Source organism: Anguilla rostrata, chromosome 10 (genome assembly GCF_018555375.3).
Source record: "Anguilla rostrata isolate EN2019 chromosome 10, ASM1855537v3, whole genome shotgun sequence".
In the NCBI taxonomy this organism is placed as follows: domain Eukaryota; kingdom Metazoa; phylum Chordata; class Actinopteri; order Anguilliformes; family Anguillidae; genus Anguilla; species Anguilla rostrata.
Window position 1 is genome coordinate 3356553 of NC_057942.1, and position 13118 is coordinate 3369670.

The 13118-nt window shown below is 50.2% G+C and overlaps 1 protein-coding gene across 1 annotated transcript in view; it reads right to left on the reverse strand.

Annotated features, from left to right (window-relative positions):
* Window positions 1-13118, reverse strand: part of osbp2b (oxysterol binding protein 2b) — a 71969-nt gene that overhangs the window by 49578 nt on the left and 9273 nt on the right. Inside the window, 1 exon segment of the mRNA XM_064353496.1 lies at window positions 6757-6965. Coding sequence (XP_064209566.1) covers window positions 6757-6965 — 209 coding nt within the window.

The window sequence follows — 13118 nt, forward strand, 5'->3', positions numbered from 1 at the left end:
ACACACACACACAAGCACAGCAAACAGAAAAGAAAAGCCAATCTAATAGCCAGAGATTGGATCGACCCCCCACCCGCACACCCCCACCCCCACCCCACAGCCTACTGGACTGGAGGCAGCAGCCCCTCTAACACACGCAGCCTTGCCCGGGAATGTTCCGGAACTTTACCGCTCAGGCAGTGAGGTGTGAAGTGAAGTGATGTCAGCCAAGCAGCTCACAGCAAAACATTCAAAATGGTCGCCGGAGGGCGGCCAACCCTGTTCCTGGAGATCTACCATCCGGGTTGGGTTTTCACTCCAACCCTAACAAAGCCACACCCCACTAAACAGCTAGGGATCTCATTCGGCTGCTAATTAATAGAGTCAGGCGGCATGCTTTGTTAGGGTTCAAATGAAACCCTGCAGGACGGTAGATTTCCAGGAACAGGGCTGCGCAGCCCTGGTCACACAAATTGACGAGGCGTCCCACACAAATTAACGATACCTGTCCCATATCATCAGGTAACTTTTCTTTGCAGCCTCACCCTGTTGTGGGCACAGTTTTCTAAATACGCTCTGAAACAATGCTTCCGACCTACTTTCAAAATCTAGCTCAAGGCCGTTTTTAAAAAAAAAAAAATTTAAAAGCTGTTACCCGCGGTCTGATAAAGACCCTTCAGCAGCGCTACTGCCTCCCGGTCTGAGCGCTGATCCGCCTCGCAAATTCTCACCCGCGGTCGATTTTACTGCGCGAACGTACAGTACCAATATTGGTGGCAATATTCAAAAAATCGTCTCCCGCGGCGCGGACCAACCGGATGCTGCCGCGTGAGCGCGCTCAAACGTGCGCTCCTACAGAAGCCGTGAAATTAGCGAATGAGCTGCTAACCGTCGGCTTTTTTTACGGGCTTTTAACCGAAACCTCTGAAGAATAGACGCATGGATCGGGGAGCGTTAAGCGGGGTTCATAAACGCTAAAGCCGGGCACCCACCGCACGCGTATCGGCCGCGAGCGCACTACGCGCGTATTACGCGCGTAACTGAAGCGTAGTTGAAGTACTGTTATTACAACGGCAGCGGGCGACGTCGTCTCCACCAGATGCGAACGCGTCGCGTACCGGCTGCGAAGCTCGCGCGACACAAGCGAACTGAAGCGTAGTTTTTCGCTTCAGTTCTATTTTTTCGGCTTGTCGCGCGTCACGATGGCCTGTTTATACACAGAAATATGCTCTAAAATGCTAGGTATACATGCTCTGATTTATATTTCATCCTTATATTACTGGGGGTGTGTCCCTAGTTACCTCCCAGATATTTTATAAGCAGCTAAAAAAATACAAGCCTTTTCGTTTTGTAAAAATAAATAAATAAATAACTGGAACCTGGGGAAAAGGCAAACTTAGTTTCGCTGTCTTATTTTGCGGAGGGGGTGGGGTAAATTTGAAAATACACAACAGAAAGACGTAGCCTATCGCACTTGTACTTCAAAGCTTCCGGTGTTCATGGCGTTGTGGTGTTCATATCCCTTCAAGATTAACTGTTACTGTCTTTTTCATGATTTGCTGATTTTACTAAATCTGATCATATAAATGTTTTGACGTGAATGACAAGACAACACAGGAATTCCCAATGGTTGATTACGGATTATTTATTATTATTATGATCATTACATATTCTTCATGAAATTGGCACGCTTGTTGACCAAGCAAATAAATTAATACAGTTTGAGATTGATTGTTATGCAGGCTACGTTGCGATTTAAGTTTATGGTAATTCTTGAAAGCGTTTGCTTTCTCACGTATTTACGAGGTAACGAAATATTACCAAATTAACAAACTGAAAAAGGTCTCTCACCAAAGTATTCACTTAACCCATAATCAAAAGTCCTGAACAAACGTGAAATACACGATGTAAGCCCACTGCAGACTGCGAGAGCTACTGGGAATATATAGCTTTTACGCAAGCCTTTGCGCGACACAAACGGAACCAGTGGAGACACCCTACGCGTCGCGTCGTGCTGCTTCGCCCTGCTGTTTACGCGACGCTTACGCGACGCGTGCGGTGGGTGCCCGGCGTTAGACGCAGTCAAGAGAACGACAAACGTATCAGTCACAGCGGTAATTATCGCTAAACACATCTTCTGCGTGCGAAGGGTCAGAAAAAAGCAGCCAAAAATAGACTCATAAATGCAGCTCCCAACTCCTACTCTCTTCCTCCCTTTCTTCCTCTCTCCCTCTCTCTTTCCCTCCCTTTCTTCCCCCCTCTCTCTTTCTTTCCCTCCCTTTCTTCCCCTCTCTCTCTCTCTCTCTCCCTTTCTGTCACTCCAATGGTCTGTATCTCCCTTTCCCTTCTCTCTCTCTTTCCCTCTCCCATGCCCCCTCTCTCTCATTTTCTGTTGCTCCCTCTGTCTCTCTCTCTCTCTTCCATGCCCTCTCTCTCTCTCTGTTCTTCCTGGAAAATAAGACTGAATCTGGTGGCGGGGGACATGACACAACATGGATCAAAGAAAGTGCAATCTTTGCTTGTTCTCCCCATCTCTCTCTCTCTGTCCCACTGTCTCTCTTTCTCTCTCTCCACCGCACTCTCTCATCCTCTCCCCCCACCCCCGCTCCCCCATCAGACATCTGAAGAGTTCAGTCACAGAACACGCAGAACTTAAAACAGAATTTTAACGAACATCTAAAAATACTTCTGAGCAAAACAACCCAAACAGCACAATATTTAAGCCCGTCCCATCTGCTCCTGTACTGAAGAGAGGCAGCCCTCCTTTATTTTGGAGAGGTGTTCCTGGGTGGGGCCGGGGGGAGGGGGAGTGTGGAGAGCTTCCTGCTGAAATTACAGGGGGGGGGTCATTTTCTCACCTCACCCCCCTCATGACCCCCCCTTGCCCCCCCCGGCCCACACTCCTCAGCACTACTAATGGAATGAGTGGAGCTCAGATGCCTGCGATAACACACACTGCACCTTACACTGACCCCGTATGGGGGTATGAAAACTGGGTTAACAACCTCTCAGAGGGAGAGGGAGGGAGGGACAGAGAGAGAGGAAAGAAGGGAAAGAGGGAGGGAGAGAGGGAGGGAAGGAGAGAGAGAGGGAGGTAAAGAGGGAGGGAAGGAGAGAGAGAGGGAGGGAGAGAGGGAGGGAAGAAGAGGGAGAGAGGGAGGGAGGGACAGAGAGAGAGGGAGGGAGGGAAGAAGGGAAAGAGGGAGGGAGAGAGGGAGGGAAGGAGAGAGAGAGGGAAGTAAAGAGGGAGGGAAGTAGAGAGAGAGGTAAAGCCGATAAGGGATGCAGGGCAGGCCCAAGCCCTGTCTGACGACCTCTGACCTTTGCCCCTTGCCCCCTGCCCCCTGCCCATTCTGACTGACGCTTTGCTGATGAGGCGCAGGGCCTGAAGAGAGAGTGGGCACAGTGGGGAGCAGAAATGCATTGTGGGACTGCATGTGCGTCATCGCCATCGGCGAGAGAGACAGAGTAACAGACCAGAGGTGAGAGCGCCGCGCGAAAAAACCGCCTTCTTCCCGTCGGGGTGATGAAACGCAATCCCCCCCCCCCCGCAGAAACTTCCGGAACGCGTAACGCCTCCTCGACCCAGCTGGCCACAGCACCCACACGCAGCGCCCGCTCCCACCAAACCCGGCGGGCGAGCGCGGCTACGCCACAGAGAACCAAAAGAATCCCCCGGATCCGCGGCGCTGCTCGCTGTTCGAGAACAAAGCCCCGCGGAGCATCGTTACAGGTGGCTGATCGTCCAGATCCGATTGGTTAGAGAGCCTGACGGACGCGGGGAGCGGACCGCGAGCTTATCCAGCGCCCGCGCTTCCCACGGCGGCGACGCCGCCTGACACAGACAGCGGTGCTTAACGAGGGCTTCGCTTTAATCAACGCAGAGAGTCGCGGGGGCTGGGCCTTCTGAGGGACCCGATCCACCCCCCCCCCCCCAGACCCATCACCGCCACCGCCACCACCCCCCCCCCCCCCCTCCACACACTGAGAGATACACACACAGAGCTGGAGGGTGAGGAACATGGACACCCCCCCCCCACTGAGAGACTCACACACAGAGCTGGGGGGTCAGGAACATGACATCCCCCCCCTCCACACACTGAGAGACTCCACACAGACTGGAGGTGAGGACAGGGACACCCCTCCACAAACTGATGGACAGAACACACAGAGCTGGGGGGTCAGGAACAGCACCGTACCCCCCCTCCACACACTGAGAGATCAACACAGAGCTGGGGGTCGAACATGCATCCCCTCCAACATCTGATAGATACCACCACAGAGCTGGAGGGTGAGGAACATGGACACCCCACCCCCACTGAGAGACTCACACACAGAGCTGGGGGGTCAGGAACATGGACATCACCCCCCCCCCGCCACTAGAGAATGATTGTACACCTCCAGCCCTGACTGGAGAGTGATGACATCACCTTCAGCAGTGAAGTGATGGACGGGAGGCGTGGCCTGAATGTCAAATGCGGGTCACAGCAGATCACAGCAAAACCAGGAAAACACTCTCTGAAAAACAACCCATCTAGATAACACACGTTTTTAAGTCAAAGTTTCAACGGGGGATTTGTCTCTGCGATTCCTCTCAGAATCTGCTGATATGGCTCCCTCTTGTGGCCACCCAGGTAACAGGCCGGCCGGTTATAGAACTTATCAGCCCGGTGCAATTTCATACCCTGCCCCACCCCACTCTAAAATGTCAGAGGGACCCCACCGCCTGGGGCTGAAGTGCAGCTGCAGAGCGAGCGAGCGAGCGAGCGAGCGAGTGCAGTATCACATGGAGAAGCGCAGAATAACCGCCATAAATAATGTCCTGAAGGTTTGTAAAACAGCCCACTTCCTTAAGGAGACGGAATGTTCTAGACACCTCTTAGACATGGCATGACATAGCCCCCTGTCCTCATACTCCTGCATATCTCTGCCCTATATCACAATACCACAGTGCGCTATCTGCCCTATGTCACAATACCACAGTGCACTATGAGCCCTATATCACGATACCACAGCGCGCTACCTGCCCTATATCACAATACCACAGTGCACTATCTGCCCTATATCACGATACCACAGCGCGCTATCTGCCCTATATCACAATACCACAGCGCGCTATCTGCCCTATATCACAATACCACAGTCGCTATTGCCCTATATCACAATACCACAGTGCGCTCTGCCCTATATCACAATACCACAGTGCGCTATCTGCCCTATATCACAATACCACAGTGCGCTATCTTGCCTATATCACAATACCACAGCGCGCTATCTGCCATATCACATACCACAGTCGCTATTGCCTATATCACAATACCACAGTGCGCTATCTGCCCTATTCACAATACCACAGCGGCTATCTGCCCTATATCACAATACCACAGTGCGCTATCTGCCCTATATCACAATACCACAGTGCGCTATTGCCCTATATACAATACCACAGCGCTATCTGCCTATATCACACACCACAGTGCGCTATCTGCCCTATATCACAATACCACAGTGCGCTATCTGCCCTATATCACAATACCACAGCGCGCTACCTGCCCTATATCACAATACCACAGTGCACTATCTGCCCTATATCACAATGCGACAGTGCACTATCTGCCCTATATCACAATACCAGACGCGCATTGCATATCACATAACAGGCAGACTAACCGCCTATATCACATCACAGTGCCTATGCCCTATATCACAATACCAAGCGCCTATCTGCCCTATACAATGCGACAGTGCCTAGCCCTATATACAATACACAGCGCCACTGCCTATATCACATCCACAGTGCGCTATCTGCCCTATATCACAATACCACAGTGCGCTATCTGCCCTATATCACAATACCACAGCGCGCTATCTGCCCTATATCACAATACCACAGTGCGCTATCTGCCCTATATCACAATACCACAGTGCGCTATCTGCCCTATATCACAATACCACAGTGCGCTATCTGCCCTATATCACAATACCACAGTGCGCTATCTGCCCTATATCACGATACCACAGTGCGCTATCTGCCCTATATCACGATACCACAGCGCGCTACCTGCCCTATGTCACAATACCACAGTGCGCTATGAGCCCTATGTCACAATACCACAGTGCGCTATGAGCCCTATGTCACAATACCACAGTGCACCCCGTACCAGTGGGATCGATCCTCTCTATAACCCCTGTAATCAAATTGCAGTTCTGTAATGGAATCCAGCTCATTACGCTGAGTGCCGCTTGACATCGAGCAGACCGGCCTGCTGAAGGGTAACGAGCAGACCGGCCCGCTGAAGTAACGAGCACGCGCGTATGCACTAACAGGGCAGCTATATCGCAGACAGCAGTTGGAAGCGGATAAGAGGAATACAAGTGGCAACGAGGGGTGCAGCAAAATGGCAGACAGAAGGATTTTGTTGGTTGAAGAGCAGACGAGAGGAAGCGTAGAGAGAGAGGGATGATAAGAGATAAGAGAAGAGAGGAGGAAGAGGAAAGAGAGAGAAGGAGAAGGCGAGGAGAGAGCGGAACAGAAGAAAAAGAGAGAGAGGAAGGAAAGAGAGAGAGAGACGGAAGAGAGGGAAAGAGAGAAGAGAGAGAAAGAGGAAGAGAGGAAGAGAAGAGCGAGGGAGAGGGAAGAGAGAGAGCGAGGAAGAGAGAGGAGAGAGAGGAGAGAGGAATAGAGAGAGGAGAGAGAGAGAGGAGAGAGGAATAGAGAAAGGTGAGAGGAGAGAGAGAGAGAGGGAGAGAGAGAGAGAGGGACGGACAGTGGCTCACCGGACTGGTCGCGCATCATGCGGATGGCCTTGGCCTTGGCCAGCTCCAGGGCGGTGATCCAGCGCTGCCGCTCCACCTCGGACCCGGCCTTCAGGTGGTAGGTGCGCCCGCCGCTGCTGAGCACGATGTTGCAGGCGTCCTCCGTGTCGATGTGCGCCGTGGCCAGGTTAATGGTGCCGCGGCAGGTGTGCGCCATCTCTGCCTGCGTCCTGGGGAGGTCAGGGGTCAGGGGGGGGGGGGGGGTAGAGAGACACGCAGACAGACACGCAGATGGACATACGGACAGGAGAGAGGAGAGGAGAGGAGAGGAGGGGAGAGGAGCGTTGGGTCATGTCGTAGCGGTCGGTGTTCAGAGAGGGTTGTTCGGGCCCGATGCTAGTGTGAGGACAGGCCGCGAAGCCCCAACTCTCCCGCACAGCCGTCTAACGAGCTGCCCGACAGACCACGCACAAGTCAGAATTTTAGACAGGCAGTCAGAGGACAGCTAAACCTGGCTACAAAGAGTGGGAGCCAACCAGAACACACCTTCTACACGGCTGCTTGTTATTAAAGACGTGCTGGTGTTTTTAAACTACGTTCTCTGATCTCTGACACACAATGCACACAAACGCAGTTCTGTAACCACCCCTGAACAATGGCAAACTGTGTTTCACTAGTGAGCGGTTCACAGACAAAGTATCTCACACAAAACGTATGTTTGTGGACATGGAACCGTGGAGTGACCCACAGTATTACTGTCTGTCTCTGTGGGGATTCGGGCTTACACATATGATAATGCATCTGTCTATGCGTGTGTGTGTGTGTGTGTGTTACAGTGTGTTAGATTGTGTGTGAGACTGTGTGTGTGTGTGTGTTACAGTGTGTTAGAGCGTGTGTGAGACTGTGTGTGTGTGTGTGAGAGAGAGAGAGAGTGTGTGTGTGTGTGACAGTGTGTTAAAGCATGTGTGTGTTACAGTGTGTTAGAGCATGTGTGAGACTGTGTGTGTGTGAGAGAGAGAGTGTGTGTGTGTGTTACAGTGTGTTAGAGCATGTGTGTGTGTGTGTGAGACAGTGTGTTAGAGCGTGTGTGAGACTGTGTGTGTGTGTGTGTGTTATAGTGTGTTAGAGCATGTGTGAGACTGTGTGTGTGTGTGAGACAGTGTGTTAGAGGATGTGTGAGACTGTGTGTGTGTGTGTGAGAGAGAGAGAGTGAGTGGGGGAGTTTGCGCTGCGCGACGGCGCACTGCATTCTGGGCCAGAGAAAGCGGGACAGCGGGGCCTTTGTGAATCAGTGTGCCGGAGAGCACAGAGCGGCAAACAATGAAGGAGCTAAAAGCACAAACAGACCCGGCGGAGCTGCCAGACTCCAGCGCAGAACAAAGCCGGGGAACTGCAGGACCTCCCGAGCGTCAGCGTCCGCCAAAACTCTGATCCCGGGTCAGCTGTACTCTGTGACATAATGTTTCGGCTTCGATATCCAGGTTGGGCATCGCGACCCTGGGTCAGTTTTACTTTGACACGTAATGAGCTGGCTTTGATATCACGGCCGGGTATCACAATCCTGAGCGAGGTGTTGAGAGGACAAAGTAACTGTGGACCGTGAAGGTCCCCTCACACAAGAGACACAACCCTTTTAACAGCCAGGAAAAACACAAGCACAGGGATTTTTATCATTCAAACACTCAACCGCCATATACAATCTAACCGTTATCAACGCCTCGACGGCAGTTTCCATTACTTACGTTATCGGGCTGCACTGTGTAACGTGTCCCGGATTATTTAATGTCACCGTGTAACGCAAAGTAAACACTCAGTGATTTATACCGGGGTTGAAACGGCAGTTTCTATTTTCTGTGAGAACAGGGAGTTCATGTGTCTCACCGAGTTATCACTGGAATACATGAGCAGGTAGGTCTGCCCGGGGGGGGCGCTGGGGAATGTTAGGATAATAATGCATAAGAATAATTAATACTAATAATATTCAACAATGTGCTAGACACATTTGTTCCCCGTGACCTCAAACACCTAAAAATAGCAAATAACTGCAAAACAATGTCACCAACGATCAAGCGGTTTCTGTGGTTACATTTTTAAAAAATCGTCTACGATTACGTGCACCTTTTGGAAATGATTTGCGTTTGTGTTTGGGTGTGGGTGAGCGAGTGTTTTTTTCCCCCGCATTCTCGTTCCGTTTCAAATTCGTCCAAGACCGTTTCCACAACTGCTCCCCGTCCCCCGCGCTGTAAAATCGATGGGTATCGGCGAAGATCAAAGTCAACCCAAACGCACGGGACACACTGCCCCGGGAGGGGATAAACACCGGCTGATGGAGATAGCGTAGTGGTCTGGTTCAGGGGTATAATCGCACATAAACAGAGACCTTTCAGGGCCTGTAGTCTCAGCAGAAACCCATTACTCGTGCCTCCACAGCCTTTCTCCAGAAATACACGTACATCTGCCGCGATGAAGCACTTACCGAAGAGATAAAGAGACTCCAATCATAACAGGCCTGGCGCAATCCAACAAATTACTGCGTTAATGTCCTGGTTACAGAGACGGATGTTCAGTCGTCTATTCTGCACACACTGCAGGTCCCCCCCCCCCCAACACGCTCCCTCAATCCACCACTGAACACCAGGCGTATAATACACGGATGCTTCAGATTAAACTTCGTTTCGCACTTCCTCCTCACAAATAAAACCTTTTTTATTATATTATAATATTTCTGTTCAGACCGCTCAGGATATTTCTTTATAATACTTCTGTTCAGACATGATAGAAGGTATAAAGCAATGTCAATCCTTGGTCGTTTAAGATACTGCACATTTTCGAATGAGCTGGCTAACAGAGAGAACACACATTTTACTCTCTACAATTTTTCAGTTAATTTTCGTGAAGGATTTGCAATGCTATAAATATTTAATTACCAATTCCGCTTGGTCATTAGTGCTTATTTGCTTATTCTACAATAAGGGATAATCTGCGATAATATTTTAGACAATGGCAACGGGCATCATTAAAATAGTAAAATTCCTAATTTCACTATTTAAGTGGAAAACGCGAATTAAAAATGTATTATTGCCACATTGCACTGAATAAGAACGGCAAACCTGCCCAGGGCAACAAGCGTTGATTTGTGGATCATCCATCATTAGTCCTCAAACGATTATGGGTCCTTAATGAGTTTTACTGGTACTGGTACTGTGCTATTATAATAGCAGGATCTTCGTGAAATAATAACTTGAAATACTTCAGTCCTTTAGACAGCACTAAATCCCCACAGAACACTGGCAGTTTTGACAGCGTGTACCCAAAGGGTTAAACTGGGGTCTGGATGACAGCTATCGATCGATCACCAGCTGACTGCGCGAGGGGCTGCTTTGTGATCGTGACACCGGCGGGAAGCAATTTACAGTTTAGAGAAAACCTGGATCACGGAGACCGGGGAGAAAGGAACGTCCTGTCAAAATAATTTAAAAACATAATTTTAAATACGGCATTGTTTTTTAACGTCAGTGTTATTTACCCACGAAAAAATCAGCACTCAGACGACAAAAATCTACATATGTTAAAATGAACAAACAGCATCCCTTTCTTAATTATGGCAATTAAGTCTGAAAATAGAGTAGACTGACTGCCAATTCCTGATTAAGACCTGAGGGTAAGTTTTACAATTAGGCACAAAAAAAAACTACCAGCAGCAAAACATCCGCAACGGACGATAGCTGAATACTGAAAGATCTATTCCAAGCTACCGGCCCTTCACAGGGAAACGCAACTCCATATCTTTACAGGAAACATTTTAAAAGGGCATCTCCTGTCAACTTCTGGTCCGATTTAATCCGAGGAAGTAAAACGGCACCATTTTGAGTTTGCAATCTTAAATAATCTAATATTAACAATTTGTGTTATGCAAGCCTGTAAATTAAACACATTGATCCGTTCATAATTAAGCATTCAAATTCTATTGGCAATTTAACTCCCGCGGACAAAGATCTGCACCTTCTAGTTCTAAGAAAAGTGGACCGATTAAACCCGAATAAGACCGCAAAACACACACAAATGAGGGAAATGTCCACTTAATTAAACGAAATTAAATTCATTTTAATTTAATGCCCATTTAATCGCTTTGCCACCTCCTGCGGCCTCCCAGCATAAAACCTGAGATGCGCTTTCTGCACACAGAGGGCTCTTCCACCGTGATGATGTCATACGATGATGTCATTCTCTCTGCTTGCACACTGAGAGAGCACGGTGTAAACATATGAGCAGCGTGCTCGTCCCCATTGTGCAAGCGTGACCGAGGGAGGGTGGGGGGGGTATTGACACGAAGGACAGAAAAAAACCAAAGGAGAACAGAGCGGGGGGGGGGGGGGGGGGTGATGAAAAAGTGAGAAACATCAGCTACAAAGAAAGATAAAGGAATAAAGATGGAAATAAGGGTGTGTGTGTGCGTATGTGCGCACGTGCTTTTGTTTATTTGTCAGTGTATGAAAGTGTGTGTGCATATGCACTGTAAGTGTGTGCGTGTGTGCCCGCACGTGTTCGTGTTTGCGTGCGTGTGTCTGTGTGTGTGCGTGCGTGCGTGTGCCTGCGCGCGTGTGTGTGTGTATGTGTACATGACCTCTACTCAGAGTTCGTGAGACCGCAGTAACCTAAGACCAATGTTAGGCAGTCACAAGCTATATGCCAAACCTCCAACTTCACCCCTCCCTTCTCTCTCTGGGGGGGCCCGCTGGGGCGGGGCCAGGACAGTTACGTGCTACAGGGCACTCGAGCAGGGCGGGTCCCCCCCCAAACCCAGATCGAGTCCCCCCCCCCCCACACCCAGAGCAGGAGCGCAAGACATGCGCTGGCAAGCGGGACAGACGGACGGAAGGAGAAAATGAAACCCAACCCTTTGAAGAGCACTTCTTTTTTTTGGAATGTTTATTCAAAATTCTAGGTCACTGTTCTAGAGCTCCATTGCTTTCCATTATAACGGTACCAATCAGCTTTAGAATGTTCAGTCAAGAACATTCTAAATCACATATTCGTGATCTCACGCCTTAAAGGGGTTAATAGAGAGAGAGGGAGGCACTGCGGGGATGTTGGGAGGGAGACCTGAACACTTGACACAAACAAAGAGAGGCGAGCAGGCGCTAGATTTTAGGGCGCCGGTTCTAGAACCTTCAGGTTCCCGCGACCCACTTTAATGAGTCACACTCCGTCTTCTGTGACCCCGTTACTAAAAACACCGCCTTTTAAACGCTGTGTTCAGATATGGGATTAGCCAGACCCAGCCCTGCAGTATTTACCTGGTGTGGACCGGCCACAGAAAGAGATTAATATGCGCTACAGCAAGGGACTTTTCTACTGGGTCACCTGACGTTCCACTTAAGCCCCGCCCACAGCCCACTGCTGGGTCCTGGCCCGCAGTGTTGGGGAGTCGCTGGATTAGGGGCTTTACTTTAAACAGACCCACAGCGCTCACCCCCGGCTCCTATTAAACAGGCTGTTCGCCAGGATTAGGTTTTATTGTTAAGACTGCAAAAAAAACAAACAAACAAACAAACAAAAAAAATCCCTTCGATGCAAATGCCAAAAATAGAAAGACTGTTGATCTTTTCACGCCCGTTAGATTTGAGCTGCAGTAAATTAATGGGGTCCAAACGGTTTCTGAGGAATGGGATTTTCACATTCCGGAAGCACGCAATCATTCCCCCCGGAGCCTTAATATGTAAATCTCACCGCTTCGCGAGTAGCGTTTCGCAGCCCACATCATCTTACATCCTCAAATAACAGGCAGCCAAAAGGCCCCCTGAATGGACCAGCAGCCACAATGAGAGGATATTGATGTTGACATCACACATACTGCCAAGCCGCGAGGAAAACAAACACCAGCGCGGTGCCACCGAAGGCCGTTACAAAAAAAAACGTCCGCTGGATCGCCAGACTCTCAAATCCAAGATGCTCTGCGCACAGACTGGAAACCCTGCCCACAGATGGAAAACCCCGCCCACAGACGGAAAACCCCGCCCACAAACTGAAAACCCCGCCCATAGAGTGAAAACCCCGCCCACAAACTGTAAACCCCACCCACAAACTGAAAACCCCGCCCATAGACGGAAAACCCCGCCCATAAACTGAAAACCCCCCCACAAACTGTAAACCCCGCCCACAAACTGAAAACCCCACCCACAGACGGAAAACCCTGCCCACAGACAGAAAACCCCGCCCACAGACAGACCGCCCATAGAAAACCCCGCCCACAGACTGGAAACCCCGCCCACAGACTGAAAACCCCGCCCACAGCTCAGGTGTCCCGGGCCGCCAGGTGAGTCAGCCGGGCTCCAGGTGAGCGGGAGGACGGCGGAGAGGACGCGAATGGCGACGTGCTCCCG